Genomic DNA, 14,716 nt, shown 5'->3' with positions numbered 1-14,716 from the left:
TATGGGCCCCTTAAGAGATGTCATTTCCTGAGAGTTCCAGCACCTACTGAGCATGTTTGGGACAGTACGACATAGCCAATTATAGCAGTGAGGTGAGAAGAGGTGAGGCAGAGCGTTTCCTGTCATACTCCAGTATACAGAGGGACCCGTGTGCAGAGGGACCCACCGACTTCGAAGAGTGGAGCGCATGAGAAGAATGCACCGCTGGACCCCTGGATATCGGAGCGCATTGCCAGAAAGGTGAGCAACTTATTTAAGCTACAGTATGTATCGCATCAAACTGATAAGATATATAATGATAAGTACAGTAACAATTAAATTTTAATTTTCTACATGAATAGACCCCTATGTCACTATGCTGCACAATAGTGAAAACGTGATCCACATTCATCCAGTAGTTTTTGCGTGATGCCGGAATGAACAGACAGACAAAAATTCTGATTTTTTTTCCCCGTCTCAATAGTTCATACAGAGTCCCTAGAGGTAAATTTCTCAAAAAACAAAAAATTGCTATGTACAGACACAACCCTTACAGTTTCATTATCTGAACAGATATATATTATTTTTGTAATGTCACTTCTTGGAATATTACATTAGGATTCAATATTTAAAAGCAATAGAATAAGTTATCTGAGCAAATGTAAAAGATATGATGGCATTTTCTATTTCCAAGGTCTGAGTTTGTGCCCTTCACTCACCTACCTTTCCCTCTGTTTGCTTGCAGTCTATCACCCACACCAGCTGCACTGCCATGCATTTATCATGCACACTAATAAAGGAGTCACAGCCTCAGTCCCCGGCCAAGCTTGGCTTTTATTTTATGTTCACTGTCTCAGATCTACCGGAAGTTTTATTCCACAGAGCACTGTACTTCATGTAAAGGTCTTGTGCATAGGGATGAAATTGTGGCTTTAATATTTCCATTGCTATTTAAATGTCCTGCTAGATAAAACAATCACACTGCATAACTTTGCACGCCTTTAACAAAATGTGTTAGTGACCCTGCCTCTTGGAGACCTGGTTTCCATACTATGGCGTCCTTTCACTGTTTCACAGTTCTACAGCTAATCTTTTTAAACAGCTGGTTTGGGGAAAAACAGGGGAAGGAAAGAAAGAAAGAAAGAAAGAAAGAAAGAAAGAAAGAAAGAAAGAAAGAAAGAAAGAAAGAAAGAAAGAAAGAAAGAAAGAAAGAAAGAAAGAATGAAAGATTAAAAAAGGAAAAGTAAGAAGAAAAAAAGGAAAATAAAGAAAGCAGTAAAGAAGAGAAAGAAAGAAAGAAAGAAAGAAAGAAGGAAAGAAGAGAAAGAAAGAAAAAGAAAGAAAGAAGGAAAGAAGAGAAAGAAAGATTAAAAAAGGAAAAGTAAGAAGGAAAAAAGGAAAAGAAAGAAAGCAGGAAAGAAGAGAAAGAAAGAAAGAAAGAAAGAAAATAAGATTTTACTTACCGGTAAATCTATTTTTCGTAGTCCGTAGAGGATGCTGGGGACTCCGTAAGGACCATGGGGAATAGACGGGCGCCGCAGGAGATAGGGCACTTTAAGAAAGCTTTGGATTCTGGGTGTGCACTGGCTCCTCCCTCTATGTCCCTCCTCCAGACCTCAGTTAGAGAAACTGTGCCCAGAGGAGATGAACAGTACGAAGAAAGGATTTTTGTAAATCTAAGGGTAAGATTCATACCAGCCACACCAATCACACCGTATAACGTGTGATAAACTACCCAGTTAACAGTATGAACAATAACATAGCCTCGGTTCAAACCCGATCAACTATAACATAACCCTTATGTAAGCAATAACTATATACAAGTCTTGCAGAAGAAGTCCGCACTTGGGACGGGCGCCCAGCATCCTCTACGGACTACGAGAAATAGATTTACCGGTAAGTAAAATCTTATTTTCTCTAACGTCCTAGAGGATGCTGGGGACTCTGTAAGGACCATGGGGATTATACCAAAGCTCCCAAACGGGCGGGAGAGTGCGGATGACTCTGCAGCAACGATTGAGCAAACAGGAGGTCCTCCTCAGCCAGGGTATCAAACTTATAGAACTTTGCAAAGGTGTTTGACCCCGACCAAGTAGCAGCTCGGCACAGTTGTAGTGCCGAGACCCCTCGGGCAACCGCCCAAGAAGAGCCCACCTTCCTAGTGGAATGGGCCTTAACCGATTTAGGTAATGGCAATCCTGCCGAAGAATGCGCCTGCTGAATCGTGTTACAGATCCAGCGAGCAATAGTCTGCTTTGAAGCAGGAGCGCCAACCTTGTTGGCCGCATACAGAACAAACAGAGCTTCGGTCTTCCTGATCATAGCCGTTCTGGTCACATAAATCTTCAAAGCCCTGACCACATCCAGGGACTCGGAATCCTCCAAGTCCCGTGTAGCCACAGGCACGACAATAGGTTGGTTCATATGAAAAGATGAGACCACCTTGGGCAGAAATTGAGGAAGAGTCCTCAACTCTGCCCTATCCACGTGAAAAATCAGGTATGGGCTTTTATATGAAAAAGCCGCCAATTCCGAAACCCGCCTTGCAGAAGCTAAGGCCAACAACATGACCACTTTCCAAGTGAGGTATTTCAACTCTACTGTCTTGAGTGGTTCAAACCAAGGTGACTTGAGGAAACTTAATACCACGTTAAGGTCCCAAGGCGCCACCGGCGGTACAAAGGGAGGCTGAATATGCAGCACACCCTTCACAAAAGTCTGTACTTCAGGAAGAGAAGCCAATTCTCTTTGAAAGAAAATGGATAAGGCCGAAATTTGAACCTTTATGGACCCTAATTTTAGGCCCAAATTCACTCCCGTTTGAAGGAAGTGAAGCAGACGGCCCAACTGGAACTCCTCCGTAGGAGCAGTTCTGGCCTCACACCAAGAAACATATTTCGCCATATACGGTGATAATGTTTCGACGTCACGTCCTTCCTAGCCTTGATCAGGGTAGGAATGACCTCCTCCGGAATCCCTTTTTCCGCTAGGATCCGGCGTTCAACCGCCATGCCGTCAAACGCAGCCGCGGTAAGTCTTGGAACAGACAGGGCCCCTGCTGCAGCAGGTCCTGCCTTAGAGGAAGGGGCCACGGATCTTCTGTGAGCAACTCTTGCAGATCCGGATACCAAGTCCTCCTTGGCCAATCTGGAACAATGAGGATTGTTCTGACCCTTCTTATTCTTATTATCCTCAACACCTTGGGTATGAGAGGTAGAGGAGGAAACACATAGACCGATCTGAACACCCAAGGTGTCACCAGAGCGTCTTCAGCAACCGCCTGAGGGTCTCTTGACCTGGCGCAATACGTCTTTAGCTTTTTGTTGAGGCGGGACGCCATCATGTCTATCTGAGGCAGTCCCCACCGATCTGTGATCTGTGTGAAGACTTCTTGATGAAGTCCCCACTCTCCCGGATGCAGGTCGTGCCTGCTGAGAAAGTCCGCCTCCCAGTTATCCACCCCTGGGATGAACACTGCTGATAGTGCGCTTACATGGCCTTCCGCTCAGCGTAGAATCCTGGTCGCCTCTGCCATGGCCACTCTGCTCCTTGTGCCGCCTTGACGGTTTACATGAGCCACTGCCGTGACATTGTCTGACTGAATCAGAACTGGTTTGTTCCGAAGCCATTCCTCCGCTTGGCGTAGGGCATTGTATATGGCCCTCAACTCCAGGACATTGATGTGGAGACCAGTCTCTAGGCTTGACCAGATACCCTGGAAATTTCTTCCTAGTGCGACAGCTCCCCAACCTCAGAGGCTCGCGTCCGTGGTCACCAGGACCCAGTCCTGAATGCCGAACCTGCGACCTTCCAGTAGGTGAGCCCTGCGCAGCCACCACAGGAGAGACACACTGGCCCTGGGAGACAGGGTGATCCGTTTTTGCATGTGTAGATGGGACCCGGACCATTTGTCTAATAGGTCCCATTGAAAGGTCCTTGCATGGAACCTGCCGAAGGGGATGGCCTCGTATGAAGCCACCATCTTCCCCAGAACCCTCGTGCAATGATGCACTGAAACCTTTTTTGGATTCAATAGGTTCCTGACCAGAGGTACGAGCTCCTGAGCCTTCTCCACTGGAAGAAAAACTCTTTTTTGGTCTGTGTCTAGAAACAGGCCCAAAAAGGGCAGACGCGTTGCAGGGACTAGCTGGGATTTCGGTAAATTGAGAATCCAGCCGTGCCTCTGCAATGTCTTCATGGACAAAGACACGCTGTCCAGCAACTTCTCCCGAGATCTCGCCTTTATGAGGAGATCGTCCAAGTACGGGATAATTGTGACGCGCTGCCTGCGCAGGAGCACCATCATTTCCACCATTACCTCGGTGAAAATTCTCGGGGCCGTGGAAAGACCAAATGGCAACGTCTGAAATTGGTAGTGACAGTCCTGTACTGCAAATCTCAGGAACGCCTGGTGAGTAGGGAAAATCGGAACATGAAGGTACGCATCCTTTATGTCCAGGGACACCATCCAATCCCCTCCCTCCAGGCTCGCGATGACCGCTCTGAGCGACTCCATTTTGAACTTGAACCTCTTCAAGTACAGGTTCAGGGATTTCAGATTTAAAATGGGTCTGACCGAACCGTCCGGTTTCGGTACCACAAACAGGGATGAATAATAACCCTATCCTTGCTGGAGATGAGGAACTTTGACTATCACCTGTTGAATGTACAATTTGTGAATTGCAGCTAACACCAGCTCCCTCTCCGACGGGGAAGCCGGCAGAGCCGATTTGAAAAACCGGCAAGGAGGCATGTCTTCGAATTCCAGTCTGTATCCCTGGGAAACAAGGTCTATTGCCCAGGGATCCACCTGTGAGAGAACCCAGATGTGGCTGAAGAGACGAACACATGCCCCCACTTGATCTGACCCCCTTCCCCCCCCGGGAAGCCCCAGCATCATGCGGTGGACTTTGCGGAAGTAGGGGAGGACTTCTGCTCTTGGGAACAAGCCGAGTGCAGCTTTTTTCCCTTGCCTTTACCTCTGGCAACAAAGAACGATCCTCGTACCTTCTTGCTTTTATTGGAACGAAAGGACTGCATTTGATAATGCGGTACCTTCTTAGCATGCTGCGAAGGAACATAAGGTAAAAAATTCGATTTACCGGCAGTAGAGACATGGTCCGAGAGGCCTTCTCCAAACAAATCCTCCCCCTTGTAAGGCAATGACTCCATATGCCGCTTTGAGTCGGCGTCTCCCGTCCACTGTCGGGTCCACAAGAGTCGCCTAGCATAAATAGACATAGCGTTTATTCTGGAGCTTAGTAAACAAATGTCTCTCTGAGCATCCCTCATATACAAGGCAGCATCTCTGATATGCTCAATGGTCATTAGAATGGTATCCCTATCTAAGGTGTCAATCTCCGTAGATAAGGAGTCTGCCCATGCCACGATAGCACTACAAACCCAGGCAGACGCCATGGCCGGTCTAACGATAGTTCCTGAATGTGTGTAAATGTGCTTCATGGTAATTTCCTGCTTGCGATCAGCAGGATCCTTGAGGGAAGCAGTATCCGGAGAAGGCAGTGCCACCTTCTTGGATAAGCGTGTCAGTGCCTTGTCTACTTTAGGCGAAGATTCCCATTGTATCCTATCCTTCTGTGGAAAAGGATACGCCATAAGAATCCTTTTGGGAACATGTAGTCTCCTATCCGGAGATTCCCAAGCCTTTTCGCACAATTCACTTAGCTCAAATGAGGACGGAAACGTGACCTCAGGCTTTTTCCCTTTATACATGTGAACCCTCGTGTCAGGGACAGGGGGTTCCTCAGTGATATGCAAAACCTCTTTTATGGCAATAATCATGTATCGAATACCCTTTGCCACCTTCGGCTGTAATTTTGCATCCTCATAGTCGACACTAGAGTCAGTATCTGTGTTGGTATCTGTGTCAGCGACCTGGGATATGGGGCGCTTTTGAGACCCTGAAGGTCCTGGCGCCACAGGGACAGGCACGGTCTGGCTACCTGACTGATCCCTAGCCTCAGCCTTGTCTAACCTTTTATGCAGGAGATTCACATTTGCATTTTAGACATTCAGCATATCCACCCAGTCCGGTGTCGGCGTTGCCGATGGTGACCTGACATTCAAACACTCCCCCTCCACATTAAGCGAGCCTTCCTCGTCAAACATGTCGACACACACGTACCGACACACTTCATACACACAGGGAAACTCTTTTCTGAAGACAGTATCCCCTTTAAGGCCCTTTGGAGAGACAGAGAGAGAGTATGCCAGCACACACCCAAGCGCAATGACCCTGGAGACCAACACAAAATGTTTCCCCAGCAGCCCTGTATAATATCTTATCTGCCAATTATGTGCCGCCCCCCCCCCCCCCTCTCTTTTAAACACCCCTTCATTGTGTGTAAGCAGGGGAGAGTCCAGGGAGCTTCCTCTCAGCGTTCTGTGGAGAGAAAAATGGCGCTGGTGAGTGCTGAGGGAGAAGCCCCGCCCCCTCGGCGGCGGGCTTCGGTCCCGCTCAAATTTGTGTAAAAATTGCGGGGGCTCTTTTATATACATGTACAGTGCCCAGCTGTACATGTATATATCTTTTTGCCATGTTTTGAGGTGTTATTATTGCTGCCCAGGGCGCCCCCCCTGCACCCTGCACCCATACAGTGACCGGAGTGTGTGAGGTGTGTGGAGCAATGACGCACAGCTGCGGTGCTGTTCGTTACCTCAGTGAAGCCGCTGAAGGCTTCTGCCGCCTGAGACGTCTTCTTGCTTCTGTTCTTCTGGCTCTCTGAGGAGAACGGCGGCGTGGCTCCGGGGGTGGACGCCCAGGACGAACCTGTGTTCACCCCCTCTGGAGCTAATGGTGTCCAGTAGCCGAGGAAGCAGATCCTATCATTTAAGTAGGTCTGCTCCTCTCTCCCCAGTCCCTCGATGCAGGGAGCCTGTTGCCAGCAGTGCTCCCTGTAAAAATAGAAAAATCCAAACAAAAATGCTTTCTAATGCAAAGAACTCGGGAGAGCTCCCTGCAGTGTGCCCATCTTCCTCTGGGCACAGTGTAAAACTGAGGTCTGGAGGAGGGACATAGAGGGAGGAGCCAGTGCACACCCAGAATCCAAAGCTTTCTTAAAGTGCCCTATCTCCTGCGGAGCCCGTCTATTCCCCATGGTCCTTACGGAGTCCCCAGCATCCTCTAGGACGTTAGAGAAAGAAAGAAAGAAAGAAAGAAAGAAAGAAAGAAGGAAGGAAAGAAGAGAAAGAAAGAAAGAAAGAAAGAAGAATAAAAGAGAAAGAAAGAAAGAAAGAAAGAAAGAAAGAAAGAAAGAAAGAAAGAAAGAAAGAAAGAAAGAAAGAAGAGAAAGACTGGGTCCTTTTCTCTGTCTGAAAGGAATATATTAGTATATCAGCACCTAGATATTAAGTCACTCACAAGGGCATTTCAGTTTATCCTACAACACAAGCGCTCATTATCACTTACAGCAGCATAAATCAGACATGGAGGAAGGGGCTTTCAGGCACCAGCGATAGTACTATCTGTGCAGGGGTGTCAGTTTCAACTTGTCTTCTAGATACTTTTCTGAAGTCATTAAACAGTTTGTTTTAGATTTTTATGTATTTTTCAATCATTTTCTCATCCTTGCTAGAAAACTATCCATGGGTGCTGTGTGGAATAGATCAACACTTCTCCTCTCGTTTATGTTCTAATTGTGATGTCTTTGTTTAAAACTAATGTTCCGTTTTGTTATTTCTTCGGAACAGATTGTTCCATTTTAGACACAATGTTCGAATTCATATTGTAAACATGTTAAGGAGAAAGGATCATCTAAATATGTTAGAAATGAACTGTGCTATGTATCTAATTAGAAACAGCTGCGACAATTTTATTCCACTTATTATTCACTTGTACACCAGCAAAGCATAAAATGGTAATACGCACCACCTAATATTTTTTTACTGCATAATTTTATAGGAGTACCTTATTTTTTTATCAATCGGTGTGTGCTACTTTATAGGCAGTGAAAAAATAACAGTAATCCTAGGTGCACACAAGTGAATGAATGGTTTTATACCCTTTTACGACCTGGCTAATTTTCACATTCTGATTTCTTAGATAAGTCACTTTTAACCGTTTTTTTTTGGAATGCTGGGCTTTCGTTTTGTAGCATTTGGTACAACATATGTGCACTGTTCATGCAAACTACTTGCATCCACATTGAGAATAGTATATTTATTGTATATGCACTTTTGGTCCCAGAGGTGCAGATCAAGGGTGTTAATATGCAAGTGCAGTAATAGTGTGCAAACAAGTTATTTGTATTTTTTTTAGATGTCTTTTTATACACATATTTTGAAACATCACCCACAAGATGTTCATATTATTCAACATGAAATGGTGCTTTCAGGAGTGACTAATACCTTTTTTTTTCACTGTAGTTAAAATCTTGGGGGTATTTTACACGTGAATCTGGGATTTTTGTCAATGGAAACGGCTCCACCCCAGTCCAGTCACCCAGTCCCGGGTACCAAGCAGGGTTTTTACATTAAAAGGTCCCGGGTGAGCTGCAGTGGAAACGGGTTACCCATACCTCCCAACATAACCCTCTCCAGGAGGGACAGAATGTTCTGCTTCTGCACCTATTAATGTATGATTGCCATCACCTGTGTTGAACAGGTTACTGGATAAGAAAGGTGTTTCAGCACAGGTGATGGCAATCATAAATTAAGAGAGAAGTGCAGGAGCAGAGTATTCTGTCCCTCCTGGAGAGGGTCATGTTGGGAGGTATGGGTTACCCACAGAGAGAAATGCATTCCAGCACAAGGAGATAATGTCATCTCCAAGTGCCGGCACGGCACCCATGTGCAGTATGAATGGTTCCGATCTGGGAATTACCCAGATCGGTGCCGTGGTGGAACAGGGGTATGTCTCAGGTCAGACTTGGTTTGGACCTGTGTTTCAATTCTTGGGTCGGACCTGGGACTTACTGTCACGAACCGGTCTCTCACCTTTGCGGGTTCTGGGGCTCATCCGTTGCCAGTGCGGTTGCTCGCGGTGCTGTGCGCTTGTGTGGGGACACGGCGTGATCAATGGCACAGGTAATGCAGAGTCTGGGAACTGTGAGTGCGGGGACCAAATGGCCTAAGGCACTGCAGTGTGTCTGCTGTATAGGAGGTGGCCATGTTGGAGACCAAATAGCTAATACAGAGCACTTGTGAAAACACCTGTGGGCAGGTGTAAGCCAATCCCGTGCTTGTGCTGCCTTTAAGTAGGCTGGGATTATGTTACTCTGGGCCAGTGCTTTGTTGTATCAAAGCTGTGCTCTAGCTCTGAGCTCTCTCCGTGCATTCCTGTGTGATTCCCGTGGTCCAGATATCGCCTCCGTTCCCAGAGGTCCGTCTGCAGCCTTCACTGCTGAAAGATCCACCGGCTCTCCGCTGTGCTGTCAGTTAATTGCACTCCTATTGGAAATAGTTGGATTCCCAGTGTCCTGCATGAGGTTACCTTGTCAGTCTGCCTATCATTCAAAGTCTGGAGGATTCCGTTTCTCTCAGCTGTTCGTTTGTTCAACTCTGCATTTAACCCATTCATCACCTTGTCTTCTACTACAGTTTCACAGTGATCTCCGGAACCCGCAAGTAACCCAATTCAGTACTTTTATTTGCTATGTTGTCATTACAAGGATAATTCATCACAGTCTCTCAGTTAACTCTCAAAACTCCATTGCCAATTCTTACAGTTAATTCTCCATGTCTGCATTAACCAGTTAAACACAATCTGCAGTTCAGCATCAAAGCTTGTTTATATTTGCTATGTTGTCATAACAAGGATAATTCATCACAGTCTCTCAGTTAACTCTCAAAACTCCATTGCCAATTCTTACAGTTAATTCTCCATGTCTGCATTAACCAGTTAAACACAATCTGCAGTTCAGCATCAAAGCTTGTTTATATTTGCTATGTTGTCATAACAAGGATAATTCTTCACAGTCTCTCAGTTAACTCTCAAAACTCCATTGCAAATCCTTACAGTTATCTCTTCATGTCTGCATTATCCAGTTAATCACATTCTGCAGTTCAGCATCAAAGCTTGTTTATATTTGGACAATCCAACATTTATTCATCAGCTTGTTTTGCATATGTTTCCATGAACATTTCTTTTATTTATTTTTGAGTTTTCTCTTGCATATTATTCCTGCAATACTTCAGTATAATATGATGATTAACAACTTGTCAGTTAACCCTTTACTGAATTGTTATTTTGAATAAATATATGAATCGGAACTTTCTTCGTCCTCCCTGCTTTCTTCATAGCCCAGCACCTACACCTGTGGTTGGTTCCGGGTTAACGGATTCACAAAAACACCCGGACCTGACACTTACATAGAAAAGGGGTATAAGTGATATCACCAGTTCCTTGTTAACAATATGCTGAATTTTATTGAAGGTAGACTTATCCGATAAAATAGTAGAGGTTTGCACAGACCCCAGTGTTTTCATTTTGGCTCAAATTCGTCATCCTGGTTTGGTAAAACCACCCTCAAGTGTTTTGGTTCGGATCCGGTTTTGGTTCGGTCTACAATAAATATATGATCATTGATAAAAATCTATAAAAGCAGCTAAAATAATTTAATTTTTGCAATCCAAAACATGAAATTCAGATTTAAAATCCAAATTTCAAACTGTGGGAAGATCCGAACCGGGACTCAGTCTGGATCGGATCTCTTCAGGAGATCAGGACCAGGTTTTGATTCAGTTCGTATCCACAAAATTTGGAGGGATTTCTGGAGAACCGTGCCATCCATCTTTACAAAGTAGCTTTCTCCACTGTGTTTAGGCATCGTCTGCTCTTCATCAGTCCTCCCTCACTCATGGTACAACTGCTTCATAGCATATTGTACCGACTCTCCTGGTATGTTCACAGACTGCTAAATAATGGGGAGATTTCCTGCAGTGAACCAGCCTCCCACATGCCGCCCACTCTTCCCAGTGAAGTGGGAGCAGTCTGGGGGCTCAATCATGTAATCTCCGCATTTTGATTTTTTAAATGCTTCCATAGGCAGGTGTGTTGGCCATAGAAACCATAGCCCCCATAAAGCTGTTACCAAAAACACTGTATCTCCAGGACTTTGAAGTTGTCAGTATTACTATATGGTAATGACATTATGGAGGCGCTTTCATTTGTGTCTATTAGAGTAATAGGCAGCATTATAAGTTATTCATTATTTATTAGCAGTTACTGTATATATGTTGTGTACACACAAACATACACACAAATGCACACACACAAATAAATATCTAGCACTCCCACTTCTGCCACATTGCACTTACTATATACTTGCAGCTGTCCTCGGAAGGCATTTTTGCCCCTGGAATTTTCAGCTTTACATTCATATGTCCCCGCATCTTCCAGCTGTACGTTGGGAATCTCGAGAACCGCCTGTGATTTTCTCAGCCGCGCTTTACTCGGAATAAAGCCACTGACTTTTCTCCATGAAATAGTAGGGACAGGGCTGTAAGAAAGGAAAAAAGTTGCCAATAAAAAGTGTTAATCTTTTCGTTGCAAAAGTTGGCCATTAATTTAAACATTTATAGTTAAAAGTAGCAATAAAGTACGATCACAATTAAGTCGGTTGTACTACTTGATATACTTCATATTCCCGGAGAGAAACCTGAAGCGGTAATGAGTGTTTAAGGCCTTTTTAGTGTTCCTTTATCATTGTCTGATAGATAATGAATATTGTATAGGTAACGGATAAATTAGAGGATTGCTTTCTCCTGTAGTTAGACTTAACTAATGACTGTGGAATGTTCATTGTAAGGACAAAGACATTCTACTGGAAGGCTGGTACTGTGAAATGTATTATATTTATTGGTATTTGTGGCAAAAAGGTCAAAATGAATTTTTTAGTTACTGTATGTTGATATATTTATTTTTTATTACAATTGTGTAGTTATTATTTAGAATTTGTGGAATGTTTACTGTTTGTTCTCTAATGCTGGGAACACACTAAATGATGTGTGTACCCAGCGAAGGCATGATGCAGCGGAATGATACATCAGTGGATGACGACGCGATGTATCATTGCCTGCCGCATTTACAACGGCAGTGGGCGATGGCACGATGGCACATTTAAAATGCATGCCATCATTTCCTGGTTTGTCCCACTAGGCATGCAACATGCCCGATAGGATGACCCAGGGAACAACCCGCAAGAGTGTGCAATCGCAGATATACACTAGGTGATGTGCCCGATATATTGGTCCAATCAGCGTCAGAACGATATACCGACCGATTAATCACCAATTCTATACATATTTCAGTATTTACCCTTGTATGTTTCAAATATTCTAGACAGTAGGTCTGATTCAGAGGTAGACGCGATTGCAGTGGCCGCTGTGTCTTCTGCCGCAGCCGCTACTGCATCCTTATGCTAATGCCACAGTCGATGGTTGGAGGACAGAGACCTTCACCGGCTGTGGTGCTAATCTGCCGCGCCTTTAGTCACAGCATTCCTATGGAGGTGTAGACTCTCCGACTGGACACAGCCACCGGTGTCAGTGCCACTGCGTCTTTAGATGTAGTCACTGACCGCAACACGCCTGCATCTGGATAGCAGGGACGTGCGGTGAGCTAAATGGCTCAGGAGGCACTGGCTAACACCAGAGCCAGATTTACACGCAATATATGAGCCAAAGGGTACGTCTGGGCATTATACACTGGTGCAGCAGTATAAACTCCTAGAAATGTTGTGCCTTTTGGATAGCCACCCCTCCAGTTACCAACTTCACGATGCATGGATCTGTGTGTGGTTGTGCGGTAGCCATGGGGCTGCATGTGCAGTGCTGCTTGGATGCATGCACAGACTAAAACAATCGGACAATTGCATCAGAATCAGGCCCAGCATGTTATATCTGTATTCTGTAGTTTTTATATATACATCATCAATCGGCTTTTCCTTGAGAGTAATGTCACAGTAAAGCAGCCACTAATTTTAATGATTTATGATTGCTCTGTGGTCCATAAAATAGCTCTATACACAATAAATGCAAATAACAATTATAAGATTGTAGGTAACAACTACATAGAACAGTACAGGATTGGAGATCTGGAAGGCAGAAGGAGGCAGGGTGGAGAACTGCCCAGGGCTGGCGCACATAATATTGCCCACGGCTGGCGCACATAATATTGTGACATCAGAGAAAGCCACAAAGGGAGCAGAGAGATTTGTGCCGGATGTGTCCAATGTAGGTGCCCTGTGCCTTTCTAGATAGTTTGTAGCCTCATCAGATGCAATAGGGTTCTGTTGGTTAAGGTTCTTTGCTGCTCTCTTGGCTATGCACCCTTGGCAGCATACCTCTTGCTTTGGCCCTGCAATGAAATATTGCTGTGGTCCAGTAGTATGGCAAGAGTGCTGACCGTATATTCAGGCTCTACTTTTTCTTCCCTATCCCAGACCCCAGAAGTTTGAAAACTTGACCATTACTGGAGTCCCCTGTTCTCCTGGTCTGGAGCCTTCCAGTGCTCTGTATATAGTGAGACTAATAATGATGTGAGTGTAATGACGGAGATTCCAGAGAAGGGACTCCCATTAAACATTGACATGGGTCAAAATATTGGCACCTAAAGATGCATACGCCTGTTGCTGGTTAACCCATACAGTGCCGAAGTTTGTATTGCTTAACTGGAGGAGCTGAACAAATTGCCCATTCCTTGCCAAGTCAGGAGACACTCGGTGCACGGTTGCCCCTGTTTATGCATTAAGACTATGGTTCCCAAAGTCAGTCTTCCGGGTTTTAAGTCTATCCATGGTTAAGCAAAGATAGTTAAATCAAAATAACAGAGATTATAATTAGGTCACCTGCACTCAAGCACGGGCATACTTAAAACCAGGACTGTTAGAGTGCTTTGGGGACTGGATTTGGGAACCACTGCAATAAGTTATTGTTTAAGTTAAATTTAAATGTAGAAATGGGTGCATTCAGAGGGTTATCCAAGTTTAGAGTGGAGGAAGACAACATAAGGACAGAGCAGATTGGGGGGTGGGTAGAGTAGGGATGGGACGGGGGCCGACCAGAGAGTAGGGCGACCTGAGTGGGGGGCAGAGACTAGTATAGCATAAAGAGCCTAATTCAGCAAGGATCGCAAATCAGCAAAATTAGCAAAAAAAGCGTAAAAATGCAAATTCTGCAACTTAAATAGCAAAAACTGAGGAAAAAAAAAATTTCTGAGACTTAGCAAAAACTGCGTATGAACTACGAAAAGTAGGCATGTAGGGAGCGTACTAAAGGGCTGGACTCGCAAAAACTACGATCAGGGGCGTGTTGCGGGGCATGTTGTGGGCGTATGCTGATGGTCGGTGGGCGGTGCATTCACAATTTTTACAACAGATCGCACATTTTTGATGTGCAGTTTCTGAGTGACTACAGGTCTACCTTAAAAATTGCACAAGCTGACCTCAGTTGTAGACTGCATGTATACTGCAATCATTGCTACATTACACCCAGCTGAAGAAGCTTACACCTCAGACCACAAATCACTTCATTCAGCTGTATTAGAACTTAGAAACATGTAAGGTATTGTTTAACTCTGTAACACATGTTGATTGTGAAAATATATGTTACTAACCGATTTGTGTTTACACTTACTAACAATCGAGGTTTGACAACCACACTATTTGATAGAAGCAAATGTAAAATAACCTTTACAAGCATTTTGCTTAGTAGTATCTGCTGAATGACATTTAGCTTTCTAACATTTTTTTTTAAACAACCAACATTTTTTTGTTAA

The 14,716-nt window shown here is 44.6% G+C and overlaps 1 protein-coding gene across 2 annotated transcripts in view; it reads right to left on the bottom strand.

Annotated features, from left to right (window-relative positions):
* CNTN5 (contactin 5) overlaps positions 1-14,716 on the bottom strand; it is a 2,165,994-nt gene that overhangs the window by 561,328 nt on the left and 1,589,950 nt on the right. For both annotated transcript variants that reach the window (XM_063951497.1, XM_063951498.1), the window contains one exon: positions 11,257-11,438. In XM_063951497.1, the coding sequence (XP_063807567.1) occupies positions 11,257-11,438 (182 nt within the window). The remainder of the gene's footprint in view (positions 1-11,256; positions 11,439-14,716) is intronic.

This window comes from Pseudophryne corroboree, chromosome 2 (assembly GCF_028390025.1).
Source record: "Pseudophryne corroboree isolate aPseCor3 chromosome 2, aPseCor3.hap2, whole genome shotgun sequence".
NCBI classification, from domain to species: domain Eukaryota; kingdom Metazoa; phylum Chordata; class Amphibia; order Anura; family Myobatrachidae; genus Pseudophryne; species Pseudophryne corroboree.
Note: the sequence above shows the minus strand (reverse complement) of the source record. Positions and strands in the feature narration are given on the sequence as shown.